The sequence below is a fragment of the Fusarium oxysporum genome, genomic scaffold (genome assembly GCF_000149955.1).
Source record: "Fusarium oxysporum f. sp. lycopersici 4287 supercont2.70 genomic scaffold, whole genome shotgun sequence".
Classification (NCBI taxonomy): Eukaryota; Fungi; Ascomycota; class Sordariomycetes; order Hypocreales; family Nectriaceae; genus Fusarium; species Fusarium oxysporum.
This window is the reverse complement of record NW_017264870.1, coordinates 812-15,558: the sequence shown is the minus strand read 5'-3', so window position 1 is coordinate 15,558 and position 14,747 is coordinate 812. Positions and strand designations below refer to the sequence as shown.

The following is a 14,747-nucleotide window of genomic DNA, read 5'->3' as shown; positions in this document are numbered from 1 at the left end:
CCGCTGAAAGAGTTCGATGACTGTGGAATGCAGATATTCGAGCCACAGTCTCTTTGCCGCCCCGTCGTCCTGTACTCGATATCGCCCTAACCAACTCTGGGCTTGCCACATGCGAACGTGAACGTCTCGAATATCCTTGAGGACTCTCCATTGACGCTTGTAATCCTGGCGTAGGAGGTCGTTGCCTACGGCGAGTCGATCGCCAACGTCGGAGGCGAACCGCCAGGTACTCCAGTCAAACTTCCCTGGTAGCCACCAGCCAAAACCGTGCGACGTAGACGTCTTGTTCAGACCTAGCCCTTCTCGCTCTACCTTGACGATCCGCGCTTCCCCACCCTCAACTCTCACGCGCTGCGTCGACGTCCATCTATCTCCCCAGAGTACCGATTCTTTCGCGATGAGGGAACAATCGTAGCTGAACCGAAGTCCACGAAGCGCTGCTGCCATAACAACAGTCTCGGGAAGTGAATATTTCAAGCCGGTCTGCGATTTTACATATTCAAATAGGAAACAATATCGATTGACGCTAGCACGGAGGAAACGGGCCATCGTTTGAGAAGAAACGGAGAAGAATGGATGGTCCCTCTCTTCATCTTCTTCATCATCGCCTGACCCATCCTGCGGGGGGCTAGATGAGAACAGACCAGTGATACGCCGTAGAAGGGCCAATGATACCCTGTCTTCTGCACGTATACCATATGTGAATGGGTGATGTGTTGATTCTTCATGATGTATCTCATCATCATCATCATCCTCATTCTGGTCGACAGCGGGAACGTTGCGATGAATACGGAGCTTGCTCAGACGGTAGGCACATTGTACTCGGGACTGGTGGGCATGTGCCCCTCGTGTGGAGTTACGTTGATCTCTGAGATACGATGGGTCTAGCGCCATGCTCTCGGTGTGGCGGTTCTGGAACGGGTACTGCTTAGCTGCATCGAAGGGAACTTTGATGAGGTTGTAGAACTGGCTATACACGAGACCATTTCGAAGCTCCCAGCTTGATGAACTAGGAGTGATGGTCATATCTCTCGCATCACGAAGAGTAACAAACGGATAGGTCGTCCTGCGGATTGGCGGAGCCTGACGTTTGCCCGATTCGTCCTTGCAAGCGTCTTCCTCACGATGATACAGCCGATTTTGGATCCGGCTCCACTGTAGCCGGCGACGCCAGAGCCTATCCATGCAGCAACGGCGCCAGATAAGCACGCGTCCATGTGGTCCTGTATCGGCCGGCGTCATCTGGCGGCCGATGTCAATGTAAGTGACATCCGGATCAATGTACGCCTCGTCAACCGCAGAATTCCAGTGGTGCTGCCACTCCGCGAGTGCCGACTCGAACGTGGGCCGCATCCATGTCAGTTTGGTGTTCTTAGCAGCCATGTAGAGTCGCAACCCTGCATATTCAGGCCAGAGAGCAGCCCTGGAATGTATCTCCTCCCATAAAGCTGCGAGGTAGCGGGACTGAAGCGTGACGTAGAAGTGCTTGCGTCGTGACCCCGGCTGTGCGGCCGGACCGTCTCGTCTTTTCGCTCCGGTAAACCCATCCAGTTCTTCTTCCATATCGGCCTCCTCTTCCTCCGCCACCGCCAGAGCTGCTAACGCTTCCCGAGGCGCACTGCAGTCCGAAGACGCGATGGCATGTGTCTTTGGGATATACTGGAGTATGTTATTGTCATCGACAACAGCTTGTATGGCGGGCAGCATCACCTCCTCGTACCAGTGCACGAAGTTCTTTTTGGGAATACAGGTCTGGCTGTAAGGATCGGAGAGCTTGCCGGAGAAAAGGGCAGGGAAGAAGGCCCAGATGAACGTATCCGCAAGGCCAATGACACGTCCAAGGCAGTAGTTGGGGATGGTATGGAGAGGCTGGGTTGTCACTGTGCCATCTTGCTCACGCGTACCTGGGATTTCCATGCTCAGATGGACATTATCGACTAGGTTGAGCGTGACATGCGACTGAGTGTACCACTGAATCCCCAGCTTTGGCCACGCCAAGGGACGTGGGGAAGCTGCAAAGACTATCGATGTCGTAGGACGACGATATCCTGTCATCTTCCAGACGTCGAGCGCTATGGTTGGAATGCATGCATAGATAGGGCGGATCTTGTTCACCCTCTACCAAGCCTTCCATGGCGGCTTTGCAGGGTCCGCCATAGCGTGTTAGGCCAGCGTCCGGTGATGAGGACTCCCGCGTGCCGGACCTTAAGAGATCCTTCGCTGGGTCAAGGACGCAAGGTAGTGGCCCGTTTGTGCCATCCTCCCCAGTCACACCCTCTAACCTCTTTGCAATATCTAATAGAGAAGAACAGTTTGGAGAGACGCCTCGCTTTGTAGTTGCATCCGCCAACTGGGAGGAGTGGTCCTCTTCATGTTGCCGGGACGTACATCCTACCGGTCTGCTCCACTCTTGGAACAGGAGCAGCGCAGGGTCAGCCGGCTCTGAGATGGTAACTGCATCGCTACTACTACTCCTCCTGCTGCCGACGGAGGTGGCACTGTGACTTTGTTGTTGCGCCCAAATATTGCGATATCACCTCGATCCAGTACGATATAGCACCAACCTCTCGCAAGTCTGGGTCTTGCATCTCGGACAAATACGGCTCCTGCTGTGTCCAGTCGAGTATCCCGGGCTGATCTTCTATCATCAAATCCTCACTACAATACTGCTCTCGTGCGGTCAGAAATCGTCGGGCACATTCCACGACTATGACACCGCATGTCCAGCCATTTACTTGTCGAGTGATCGGCACATCGCAAATGGATGCGGGCGCAGAGTCCGGAAGTACCGAGTCGTGGATGTCTCGGAGCGCAGAATAGTAGCAGTCATCACGACTTCCAAGTGAATCGCAGAATAAGAAATGCGGCCGTGCTGGCTGATAGATGGCGAGTGACCAGTGACCGACCCCCTCCTCGATACCTGGACGAAAGATCGACAGTATTGTGGCGTCATGCCGTCTTATATCTTCGATCTCGGCCTGGCTCAGCTGGATAGAGTTGTTCTGAGGCTCACCAAGATGAATGGCGCGTGCGAGCGTTGTGACGTCCCGCCGGCCGCTCAGCTCAATGGCCAGCCGCATACCGCAGAGAACGTCATCGGTGGTAAGGTAGTCTTCCCGTTCCAGCCGACGGCGGAGGTTCCACGAGTAGAGCCCATGATAGATCCATTCTACTCCAAACCCTCTTGGTGATGAATTAGAGGATGGCGATGTGGCACTAGAACGATCGACAAAGCCCGAGTGTTCCCGCGTGAACCTTTGCACGCCCGTGGCTGACGGTAGAAGAAATCCGTTGCAGTCATAAGCTTGTGAAGTTACTCCATTGGAAGAGTTGTCTGAGGAGCGAGTACAAGGCCGCCGTACCCAATCATCCAACATGCTTGTATTTCGTAACTGCGATGACGGCGTTGCAGATGCTGTCGCATGGCTTCGTCCCTGGGCTTCATCAGATCTACGTGATAACCGAGCAGAGCCTTGAGATTGTGGAGTCGAGGATCTCGCATCGCCCTGCAAAAACGCTGAGCCGGAAGCTACTAGTGATTCGATCGTATCTGGTAAGTCGCGTCAGTACCTCTATCAAGATAGAGCCACGCCTGATCTATAGGTTCACAAACTTCCTGCCAGACCATCGCCACTATCCCTCCTTATTGCCTCACTGTCTGGCGGCGTCGTGATGAGCAACTGCTGGACCTTGTCAACTAAATCCTGCAGCTCTTCGTCTCGAGCTTCGAGTTGCGGAGAATTGGCTTCGCCCCTGTCAATGACCGCGTCGTAGCCATCTCCTGTATTGTCTTGTCGTTGTGATATAAGCTCGAGTTGTATTTGGGAGTCCTCGAATAACGGATTGTAGTTATCTTCGGGTGTATCATCTAAACTCGACCGTGCGGCCCGTGAATTCTCGTGATGGTTCCAGACAGGTGGATTCCACGACGTTGATGCCGCTGTTGGGTCCGTGTCCGCCTCACCCGCACAAGTGGGCTCGGCTACTACATCTTGCTCTAAAGGTGTTGGTATGTTAAGATGCGGCTCTAGGTGGAGGCCAATAACGGGGTTCGTAGTCGATGGTAGAGCAGGTGGATGGGGTTGGTAATGATACACAAACTCCGCATTCTGCGATCCAACGGCGACGCGGTGGGAATCAACAGATTGTCCGTGTTGTCGTTGGTAGTATCGTTGTGATCGCGCGCGTTGCGAGGCGAGCCGCTCCTCTTCCGTTTGTGGCACTTTCCTCGGGGGGCGGCCTCGGCGTTTTGGAGCGGGTTGGGACATCGTCTTTCATATAACTTGGCCGAAATGGTTGTTCTCGTAGGTCTTCGCGCGTTTTCCGAGTAATCAGTGACGCGACGCAATTGTTGCTTGCCGTCCCCTGCAGCAGCTGCTGTAGCCTGCATGGCAATCAAACCTTATTTTCTTTTCCGACGGTTACAGGTTCCATGAGTTACCAGTGTCACAGTGTAAACTGGTCCGCGTAGGCCAAGTGGCAAGAAACGGTTTCTTGCAACATCAATTTGCTCAAAGACCTTATAAATAAGAAGGGAAAACTGAGAGCAAGACATCGTTTGTTAGTGGTCATCTGGTTTTCGAGTCCGCTGCATGTGTGATGATGCTGTTGTAAGGAAAAAGTATATAGTGCGCATCTCTCGTGAGTGATATTATTTAGGTATGATCGTGCATTTATTATATAGCATACTGATCGTGTGTATTAATATGTCGTGGAGTTGGTATGCTGAATTATCAGACCGTTGCATCAAGAATCATGATGGTTGTAAAGCTATCTATTCTAGTGGTTCGCTCTTCGCGCTAAACCTAATTGAATTAAATGTGAGCCAAGACTTCTGGGTGGAGGAGCATCACGACCATCAACCTCATTTTCCATCATTATATTTTAAAACTTCATAAGTAATTCCAGAAAATAGCTATGAAGTCAGGGAAACTTTTAATTAGCTTGAAATGGTCTACTTAAGATCATGGGCATAAGATATTACTATATCTGGAGAAAAGTGTACCCTGAACTCACGAACTCGTTGGCTAACTCTTACCCCCATCTTCATGAGTAACCCTAACCCCTGATGATTAACAATCACGTCTTTATTTTATGGGCACAGTCTCACAGAAGGCCAATATGTCCAAGTTCTCAAGGTATATCGCGCCAAACATACTGCGGTTGTCGGCTAAAGTGGCAAATGGAAACCTGGCAACGAGACAATGAGCTGAGTAAGGTGGCTGTACCTGGGGTTGCCAGCGACATTCGATTTGAGACTTCTCTGGCTCCCTCCGTATTAATATGCTTATGAAAAACTCCTGCATAGTTGTAACCACAGGCGATATAACTTTGACACATGAACATCCTAACTACTTTCTCTGCAGCTAATCGCCAAGCTGTTGTTTATATTGCGCAGTAGTGCTGGGTGAAAATATATTTTATGAAACTTGGTTTTTTTTTTTTTTTATTGAGATGAGAGTTCTTCTCAGGTTTACATCTCCAAACGATTTCATCTAGGACTTTAAACTCTAAATCTAGGACTTTCAGACTGTTAGTCTGAATCCTGAAGCGAAGGGGGATCCCCGGATTTTCCAACACGCGAGGAACTCCAATAAGGCAGGGGGCTCGGGGAGCGGCAGCCGAAGTGCTAGCAATGTGATATTATGGAAAACGTCTACCAATACCGGCATCAGGCTATCAGTACTGGCGTTGTTTGTACGTTGGATTTCCCATGATAGGCTGCCATTAACCAGCAGATCAAACTGTCATGGGACTGCATCCTACTTGAAACAGCCATCTGACTGCACCACCACGCCATCAACCCAACGAGTGCAGCAGCTGTCGGCTTCGGAGTTAGGTTTCGGGTCTTGCAGAAGGCCGTAACAGGTTCGATAAAATTCGGGGCCTGAGATTGCCACATCGGTCTTTTCACACTAGAATATCCAATAAGTTGCCGCACCTAATTGATGACCGACGATATCATACCCATATATCCCCCTTTTCTTCAGAAATGGCTGTAGTAAGTCAGCAAGTGCCACTCGTATAAACATAATAAGAATCTCTTACATATCGCGCGGTGTTTACCACTGCCACAGGCCTTGATCGTGGCACAGTCATTGGGGGTTCCCGTCTCAGGGTATTTCATACATCGGCACCGATCCCAGTCTTCTGCCGAGGCAGTAGTTAAGTACCTAAAAGCTTAATTAGAAATCGAGCAAATGGGGTTCGAATCTACTCTTTACAGCAAAACCATTGCAAGCGCGGGATTCATGGTTGGTAACACGAGAAGTTAGGGTATTGAAGTTCAGGCGTTGCGGAGACAACTAATGAGTCTTTCCGATATTTTCTGAATTGGGTCGTATCTACCGTCTAACCAACGGACCAGACGTGCGGCAAGGAGAAGTGTTTCTCTTTGTGAGGTAAAATATGTTCGTCGCTTAGGATTAAAACTTCACTTCCGGCGATAGAGTAATAGTTGGGCAGAACGCAGGTTTCTCTTCCTTTAAGTACTTAAAGCACATTGATAATCCATATATTATTAATAACCCTGTTATAGTATACCGTGTGGTGCAATAAGTTTGAGGATCTTTGAAGGTCGTGTTCATCTGCCGATTTGATTTATCTGCCGGTCTTGTGTACTAGTATTTAGGTTAAAGCGGCAGAACTACCTTTTACTTGTATTCTTTTAGTGTTTCGGCATATAGTTTAAGCTTTCATTCATATTACAGTGGGGTGCAATAAGTTTGAGGATCTTTGAAGGTACCGAAGCAGCCGGTCTAGCCGGATTAGATCCTGTTCATCTGCCGATTTGATTTACAGTATGTTACAGGGTAATTATACTTTATACTCTACCCGTATCAAAAGAACAGCTTTTAGGAGAGATTTAAGCAGCGAAGTGCGCCATATAAGACTAAAGATGTATTTAATGATGGACTCTCCCTCTATTTCCTCGTTCCCACTCATTCTTTTGTACCGCACCAAGCGTCCGGGCTTACCTTCCCCTCAGTTCCACTTCCTAAGTAAGTCTTTACGTCCTTACTTATACCCTCTCAATACTATATACGGCAGCTATGCAACCCTTACGCATTCTTTTACTTTTCCCCCTAGCTGTCTCTGTGGCTGCTACGCCTATTGATAAGAGGTATGTCTGATTCTCATGAATACATCTGTCACACATTAATATATAAAGCCTCGACCAAGCCGCCACTATTGAAGAAACTGTTCATCAACCTCATTCTCATGACGAGAGAGCCCTTGTCGAACGGTAGGTAATTTAGTATAGATTTGACGTTGCTTCTAATGTAAATCACAGCGACACCAGTGGCATTTTACTCGCCTGCATAACAGGTGCCGGTTCGGCGTTTCAGGCATATGCAGGATGCTATCTCACTGCATTTCGTAATGACCCGCGCACTCTTACGTTGAGGATGGACAAAACTAGGGGTGAACGGATATCGAACGTGCTTGTTATTTTGAGCGGGGGAGCGCTCTCACATGCGGTGGAGGAGGTAGTCCAAATCGCGCCGGGTGCGGTGAGGAACTTAGCTACTTTAGGTGCATCGACTGTCCAGTTTCTACACAATTTCCGCTAGCTAGTGTTGTGTGTTGTGTGGATTAGGCCCGATGGGGATAAGGAGCAAGCAGGTGCGGCATTATATGGGTGGGTTCCCAATAGTCAGCGGCAGTAGTTAGCAGCAAAGTATAACTTCATATAACTATTGCCTTTGAGGAATCAAACTTACGCATATTGTTGTCGTATTAATTTCCAGTGGAAGCTTAATAGTCTCGGGACTTGTTCTTGTTTAAGATTAATTGGCAGAAATAATCGTCGTGCCCAAGTGGTGATTATCCCACATAGGATCCGACTACCTACTCTCTCGCCTTCGTAAGTCAACCAATCGGAATATTGTGAAACAGATTAGCAAGGTAAACAATTAATGCCGTGAGCGGGGGCCGGAGTAAAGGTCCTGCCTGACGCGAGGCCTAGGCAAAGCAACCAAACATTTCGGGCGCCGTGCCACTTCAGGGCTCTTCTCAAGTTCCCGATTGCAGCAGTCAGCTGAGACCAATTGAGTGGCCTCTTCTGCTGTGCGACCCCGTATTTTGAATGCAGATGACTTTTGTGTCTCTAATTGGCAATATCTGACAATAAGCTCGGCTCACCCTCGTCATGCTCGGTCGTCAGCATGAAATGTTTGTGATTTGATTTGTACAACTTTTGCTTGGCTCATTTGTGCAACGAACTTACCTTATACCTCCTTATCCTCCCTTTAATCTGGTTGGCACTTTTCAGTAATTCCTATAATGATCGCTATGCCAAGCCTAATACATATAACCCTCTGTATACCTAGCACTGATATATCTCTCGGAAAAGCTCGGTTAAAAGTAACTTTAGTACTTACGACGTTGTTCAGGTAATAAAATATCAGTCACCAAATAGTGATCACTTAGTAATTATTGAAAAGCGCCGACCCTGATTCATGCCATATTGTGTTGTGTAATGTAAGCACTAAATACAGTAAGGCTCCTAGACTCCGATAGACTGATAGGCATACAGTCGCTGCATACCAATACTACATCGGCCTGAGCCGAAAGAGATAATTATCAGGCGTAAAGTCCAGAATAGCTAGGTCTGTGACATTCTACAACCCTAGCGCTACATCAAGAGCCAAATTACTATACTTTCGCCTGGGCATAAGTGGTTATCCTCAAGCTATCCTTGATATGATGTTGGGGCTAGCAATACGTTAGATTAGTTGAAATTTCTGTACTTGGGGACTTGATAATACGATAGCTCTATTCTAGCATACATACAGACATACATGGATACAGGTTCGAACGCTAATTACACTGATAGTGGTCTCGTTCTCAATGAATCTCTCCTAAATCAGAATTGTAGACCTTTATAACGACGAGGTGGCATGCAAGCTCACATAAGGAGCCCACATATCCTAAATCATAGGAAGGCGAGCTCCAACATCGTTACAGAAAATTGGTTAGGCCTCAACAGCAGTGGTGACTAAGCTTAAGTGGCGATGAAACCGATGAATATGGCGCATAGAACAGCGGCAGCTGCGCCGACGCTTCGCTGGACGTCTAGACTAGCCGCACTATTGTCTCTGTCGCGCCCCCCGTCGCCAGGTTCATTTATATGTGTCACAACCTCACTCATAGCGCTCAAGACTCGAGACTTTACTTCATCAAGCTTCCCCGAGATCAAGGTTTCTGTTCCATCAAAAGCCGTGCCTATGGTTGACGCTTTATCCTTGATAAGCGTTTCGCCACGGTCCAGGAGGCTGCTGCCTTTCTCATTCGCTTTATCCACAAGCTCTCGAGGTCACGTTCAAGGTGGACTTTAGGCGGTGCAGTGAGCGTGGGGCTAATCGAATCTAGAGTAACGGGGGGTTTATCAAACGACCCTTGGTTACTACTGAGGCTGATTAGAACATGCCAGACAGGATATGAGAGGCAAACACTGACGTCTGATGACAGTGATCGGAATGGTCTGGTATGAGTTGGTATTGGTATGGTAAATACCGCCAAGACTTGGTATGGTTTGGAGAAATCTCAATACCATGGTATTTGTTTGTTTGTTTATTTATTTTTCGTCTGGGTGGCTGTAACGAAGCCAGATCTCCTACTGGAGCAAAAGACGTGCTGAGCTAGCTAGGTACAGGGAAACCCCGCTTCCTTCACCATCCAGCATACCAATGGCACAAAAGGTGCTGTATTTCTCAAGCCCGTCACCCGTCAGCGGGTTCGGGGGCAATCTATTGTCGAACTTTTTCCACCGACCAGAATTCTCTCGCGCGTCACTACATCTGCTGACGCAGTCCACAATCTCCAGTAACCAAGTTGTAGCTCGTAGTCGACTGTCGCGGCGGCAGGGAAGAACCTCGGAATTTGGGGTCCATGACGATTTATGAATAGAAGTGCAGGGTGATTGACTGTAGATTTGCTAGCAAGGCGCTCTCGCGACGCGTGCCCATCGGTCAGCATTCCACTCCAAGAACGCCGTCTTTGCCAACCAAATATCCTCTGAAAAGCTTTTGACTTGGCTGACTTCGCCTGCTTGAATCGCCAGTCACCTTCTTGGCATCCATCATCGTCTCCGACTTCCACGCTCGCTTGTTTGGCACCAGCTGCGCCAACGGACGCCGAGGCGGCTTGAGGAGCAAAGCCCGTTCAAAGTCGATCACCATAACCCTGTTTGTCTCAGGATTGAATAACATGTTTGCAAGTCGCACATCTTTGTGGACCACGCCCTCTCGATGCATGGCTCTCAACGACCGAATGGCCTCGTCTTCGAGCGGCCTGTCCGTGTCGCCAATTCTCTGTGCTCTGTCGATGCTGCAGCCTCCCCAGGACAGAAATGTCATGTGCACTACGTAGGCCCGGTGGTCATAGTAGTAAGTCTTGTTCATCGATCCAAGGTCAATGGCACCCAGGAAAACAGGCACGTGGACGCCTTGGATTGGTTTGAGACGCTCGTAGACAGCAGCCTCGTGCTCGAGATCTTTGATGAAAGCCCGCACCGTGCCCTTGCTGACAAAGGTGTAGCCATGCGCAAGTAGGGTCACTTGGAAAACCACACCCCGCGCACCACCCTCCCCCAGTGGCCTGATCCCGTCGTCGAGCGACTGTTTCAGCTGCTTCCAGAGTAGGCGAAGCCACTCCTTGTGATCGACAGGATGACGTGCGCGGGCGGCGGGAGCACAGCTCTTGCCGTGAAGTGCCACGTTCGGGCACTTTGGGTCGAGAAAACCACCCTTGACCATCCCGACAAGACATTTCTGCGTACAGTACTGCCGACCCTGCTCGCCGCCTCCTCCTCCGCGCGGCCGTAACGCCAGTAACGCTAGTCGCTGGCTCCGCCTAGTTCCTTGTCTTGTGTTTCGTCCGCTTGGCGTAGGCGTGTCCGGTGGCCTGGGCGCCGACTCGTCATCAGATGGTTCCTGCCTGTCGTCCTTCCTCAACGACCCCTCGCCAGCCTGGCACGCGGCTGTTCGACGTGTCCTCTTGCGAAGCAAGGCCGGCGACCGATTGACATCCTTGTAGGTGGTAGGTTCATGGCCAGGTGAGTAGTCTGATGACGCCGATCGTTCATTTTCTGGGATAGAACGCAATGTCGATTCGAAGTCCTCAGCCCACGTCTTCAAGTTCTTCATGGCTTTTAGACGTTCCTCCTGCCTATTCCCCCGTCGTTCTCCAGGCGAACCGAGAGCCATAAGGGTGAACGCCAGATATTGACCGACAGCCGTGCATATATGGACGTTGTTTGGATGTGCCGACACCTCCGGACCAGGCTCTGCTAGGTGATAGTACAGCGTCTCAGGTTCGTCCAAGTCAACCTTGAGAAACACGATGGCCTCGCCAGTAGTAAGAAGACCATACCGGTATGTTCCTGGAGGGTGTGGGTGTTTTCCGGCTCGGCACGCTCGTGCGAACTCGGGCCTATTTGAGATGTTTGTCAGCAGGGTTTTTATAACCTCAGGGGAGACGGTTGATTCTATGGCTTACAGCTGCACTGGTGGTTAAAGAATTTTCGGAGCACACGATCATAAACGCCGCTTTGTGCACGTAAGAAATCAGGACCGCCAGCCGTATCCTGGTTGGAAATCGCCTGGAGGAAATCGCTAAGGATCAAATCCTCGGGCTCATCCGAGGGTAATCCAGATAGATCCGACCACACAGATGAGTTCGACCTCGACAAAAGAAGGCTACCTCTCGATTGGGATGATGATGAGGAGCTATGGTGTCGACTAGAGCTAGGTGATGTTAACGATGGTGTCATCGGTTGTGATGCGGCATCATCCTCCAATACGGAGGCCTCGGACCTGTTATCCTCTTCGTCTTCTGTTAAGAGATTAACATTAGACAGGGCTGAAGATGACAAGGGTAGGACGCTTGTTTCGATATCAAACTCCGGCTCAGACTCAGGTGCCGGCACCGACGAGGGTCTGGGCTCGTTGTCCGGTATATCAGCAGGCAGGGACAAGGACGGTGTCGCATCGTCTCGAAGGCTCAAAGCAGAGAGCTCATGAGTGAATGGTAGATCTTGACATTCTGTAGCTTCTTGGAAGATTTGTTGTAATCTTGTAGCATGCCGTCGATCGCGGTATCGTTGGACACGGAGACGTGTCTGCGAGCAGGGTGATACGATATGGTCTACCTCGTAACGGCTGACGGGCGTCGCAGCTATTTGTTCACTTTGCAAAGGTGTCCTAGAGTCTGGGGTTTCCGCTGCAGAGGTCTCTTCATCCTCGTTAGTTTCGGCTGCTTCCCGGTAGCCTATGTTTGCAGAGTATGGCGTCGCAACACAGATTGTATCGGCAGGTATTTGTTCGCTAATCGGTCGCACGGGTGCTCGCAGTCGCGCGGTTGTATCCGGTCTGTGAAATGCCCCATCCGCTAAGATGATTGATTCGTCAATCGTCAAGGGCGGTTCACTAGCGAGACGTGGGCTTCGGCGACGCGAGCGAGTGGCGTGCAACGGCGGCTGTCTGTCAATTGGGAGTGGGTCGGTTCGGCTAGACGGCTGGCCATCATTACCTATCGATAATTATAAGTAAAGTCACGTAGAGTACGGATGGAAAGATGGAGAGACATGCTTGAAACAACTGGATCCTCCAGGATTGTTTCCGGGAACGATTGGCTGACTATATGGGTCTCGGCATCTTCTATCTGTTTAGCCTGGCGGGCTACCAGACGCTGCTGTCGCTCTCGTTCTCGCCTACGAGCGGCCTTTTCTGCCTTTTGGCCTTCTGTTAATGGACGACGACCCATTCTAGCGCGCGTTGACAGAGTTGTCTTTGTGGAACAAGGAGAGAAATAACGAATAATAGAATGCTCTACTTGATGTGTTTGTTTACTTGTTTACTTGTTTATTTACTTGAACCTCACGTCTATATGCAACAGCAGGGCCTACTTTCGAGTTCACGCTTTCTTTGCTTTTTCCTATGTGACGTTGCTGATCTACACAGTATAATGAGTGCTGATAGGAAGTTTGAGATTAAGAGGGTAGAAACTAGCAGGGGTGTAGCGTTTGAGAAAACAACCAGCTGAAAATTTACGGTACATGGACGAACCTAGGGTAGACATGGTCGTAAATAATTCTAAATGTCTATAACAAATACAAATAAAAAATCAGCGATGATTTTAGGATAAATTAATATGACTACTGATACTTATAACGTTATACTTTGTTTGATGTCCTTTCTTGTTGGGGGGGGTTTTTCTTTTATCCTTCCTTGGCTTGATAAGCTAAGTGATTTCTTTAATAAAATAAGATATTTGTCGATATTGTTTTTCATATTCCACTGTCAAACATCGAAATCATAATGATATGAAGTAAAACGAGATACCTGACGCTCGATTTATGCCATGGCCGAGGGCTGAGAGATATTGAACGATGAATTCTTCAGTCCTGCAAATATCGTGACTTTCCTGTAGGAGTTTTGATTGATCACGAGTCACCTTGAGCGCCAAGCTAGCAGGCAGAGGAAATTAGGGAAAACGTCTTGACTCGTGTATTAAATAAGGAAAGGAGTGACTCTAATGAACCTTGATGCGTAGTCGTAATTTTTGTACGGTCATTGTATATTGTATGGCATCTCCAGACTCGTTATTCTTAGACTGGATGCGACTTTACTCCCAACCCTAGCATCCTGGTCAATTTATCGGCAGGGTTGGGTAGAGTGGGGTCTGTACGTTCAGTTATTCGATATTCTATTGGTTCGGTGGGTCGACCGTTCAGTTAAACGCAATACCATTGGTCTTCGGTATCAGTCACTAAAAAATGTAGGATAGACGTACTGACAAAGGATAACACGATTTAGACATTATAATACCTGGCTGATGCGAGGTACCATGGTTTCATTGGGCTATATAGAGTAATATTTATTGGGCCTTTATTTAAACTGACATTATATGGTCGCCATCGGTGTAAGGATCGAAGGAAGCTAGATTCTAGCTGGTATCTTTTCTGTGTCTTCTAGGACCTTTACAAATAGTGAATCTAGTTGAAGAACAGTGCGATGATTCTCAACGCTAAGTGCTGTATAGACAATTGTCGAGAACAAATGGAAAAAAATCGGGCATCGAGAAGAGCAATTGTTGAGAGTATTGAGTACTGACACAGGTGCTCGAAGTAAGGTTAGCTGAGAGTGGATAGTGGAGACATACGTTCAGTTATTCTTGATAGGATTGGCCGCAATGGCAAGCCACTTGCAGGGTTGTAACGGTACGTACCGAGCAACGTTTGGGTCTAGAGTTAGAAAACCTCTGAGAATGGGAAGGAAAGTACGAAGAAATGCGCAACACGGATCTAAAATGTCTAAAACGAGTGATAGTGGTTGAATTACATTCTGGGCTATCGTTGGACATGACTTACACATCATCTTTCGCAGTGGCGGATTTGTTGTGGATTTTTATCTGTGGTATTGACCTGCGACTGAAATCTCACTGACATTCATGACCATCTCAACCCTGCCCTTACTTACAACACTGATGCTGTGGCCTGCATGGCAATTAAACCTTATTATTTTCTTTTTTTTTTTTTTCGGCAGTTACAGGTTTATGGGTTGCCAGTATCACAGTGTGCACTGGTCCGCATAGGCCAAGAGGTAAAAAAAAAAAACAGTTTCTTGCAACATCAATTAGCTTAAAGGCCTTATAGATAAGAAGCAAGAAATAACTAAAAGCAAGATACTTATTAGTGGTTTTTGAGTCTACTGCATATGTAATGATGTTATTGTAAGGAAAAA

General features: G+C 48.6%; 2 protein-coding genes across 2 annotated transcripts; both read right to left on the bottom strand.

The window, feature by feature from the left end:
* Nucleotides 1-2,468: 2,468 nt before the first annotated feature.
* On the bottom strand, nt 2,469-4,268 carry FOXG_22920 (uncharacterized protein; the record flags this gene model as incomplete). Its single annotated transcript, XM_018403345.1, has 2 exons — nt 2,469-3,550; nt 3,614-4,268. The coding sequence occupies 2 exons, from the start codon at nt 4,266-4,268 to the stop codon at nt 2,469-2,471; spliced, it is 1,737 nt and encodes a 578-aa protein (XP_018258797.1).
* Nucleotides 4,269-9,974: 5,706 nt separating this feature from the next.
* Nucleotides 9,975-12,768, bottom strand: FOXG_17681 (uncharacterized protein; the record flags this gene model as incomplete). Its single annotated transcript, XM_018397687.1, has 3 exons — nt 9,975-11,436; nt 11,511-12,534; nt 12,570-12,768. The coding sequence occupies 3 exons, from the start codon at nt 12,766-12,768 to the stop codon at nt 9,975-9,977; spliced, it is 2,685 nt and encodes an 894-aa protein (XP_018258796.1).
* Between the last annotated feature and the right edge of the window lie 1,979 nt (nt 12,769-14,747).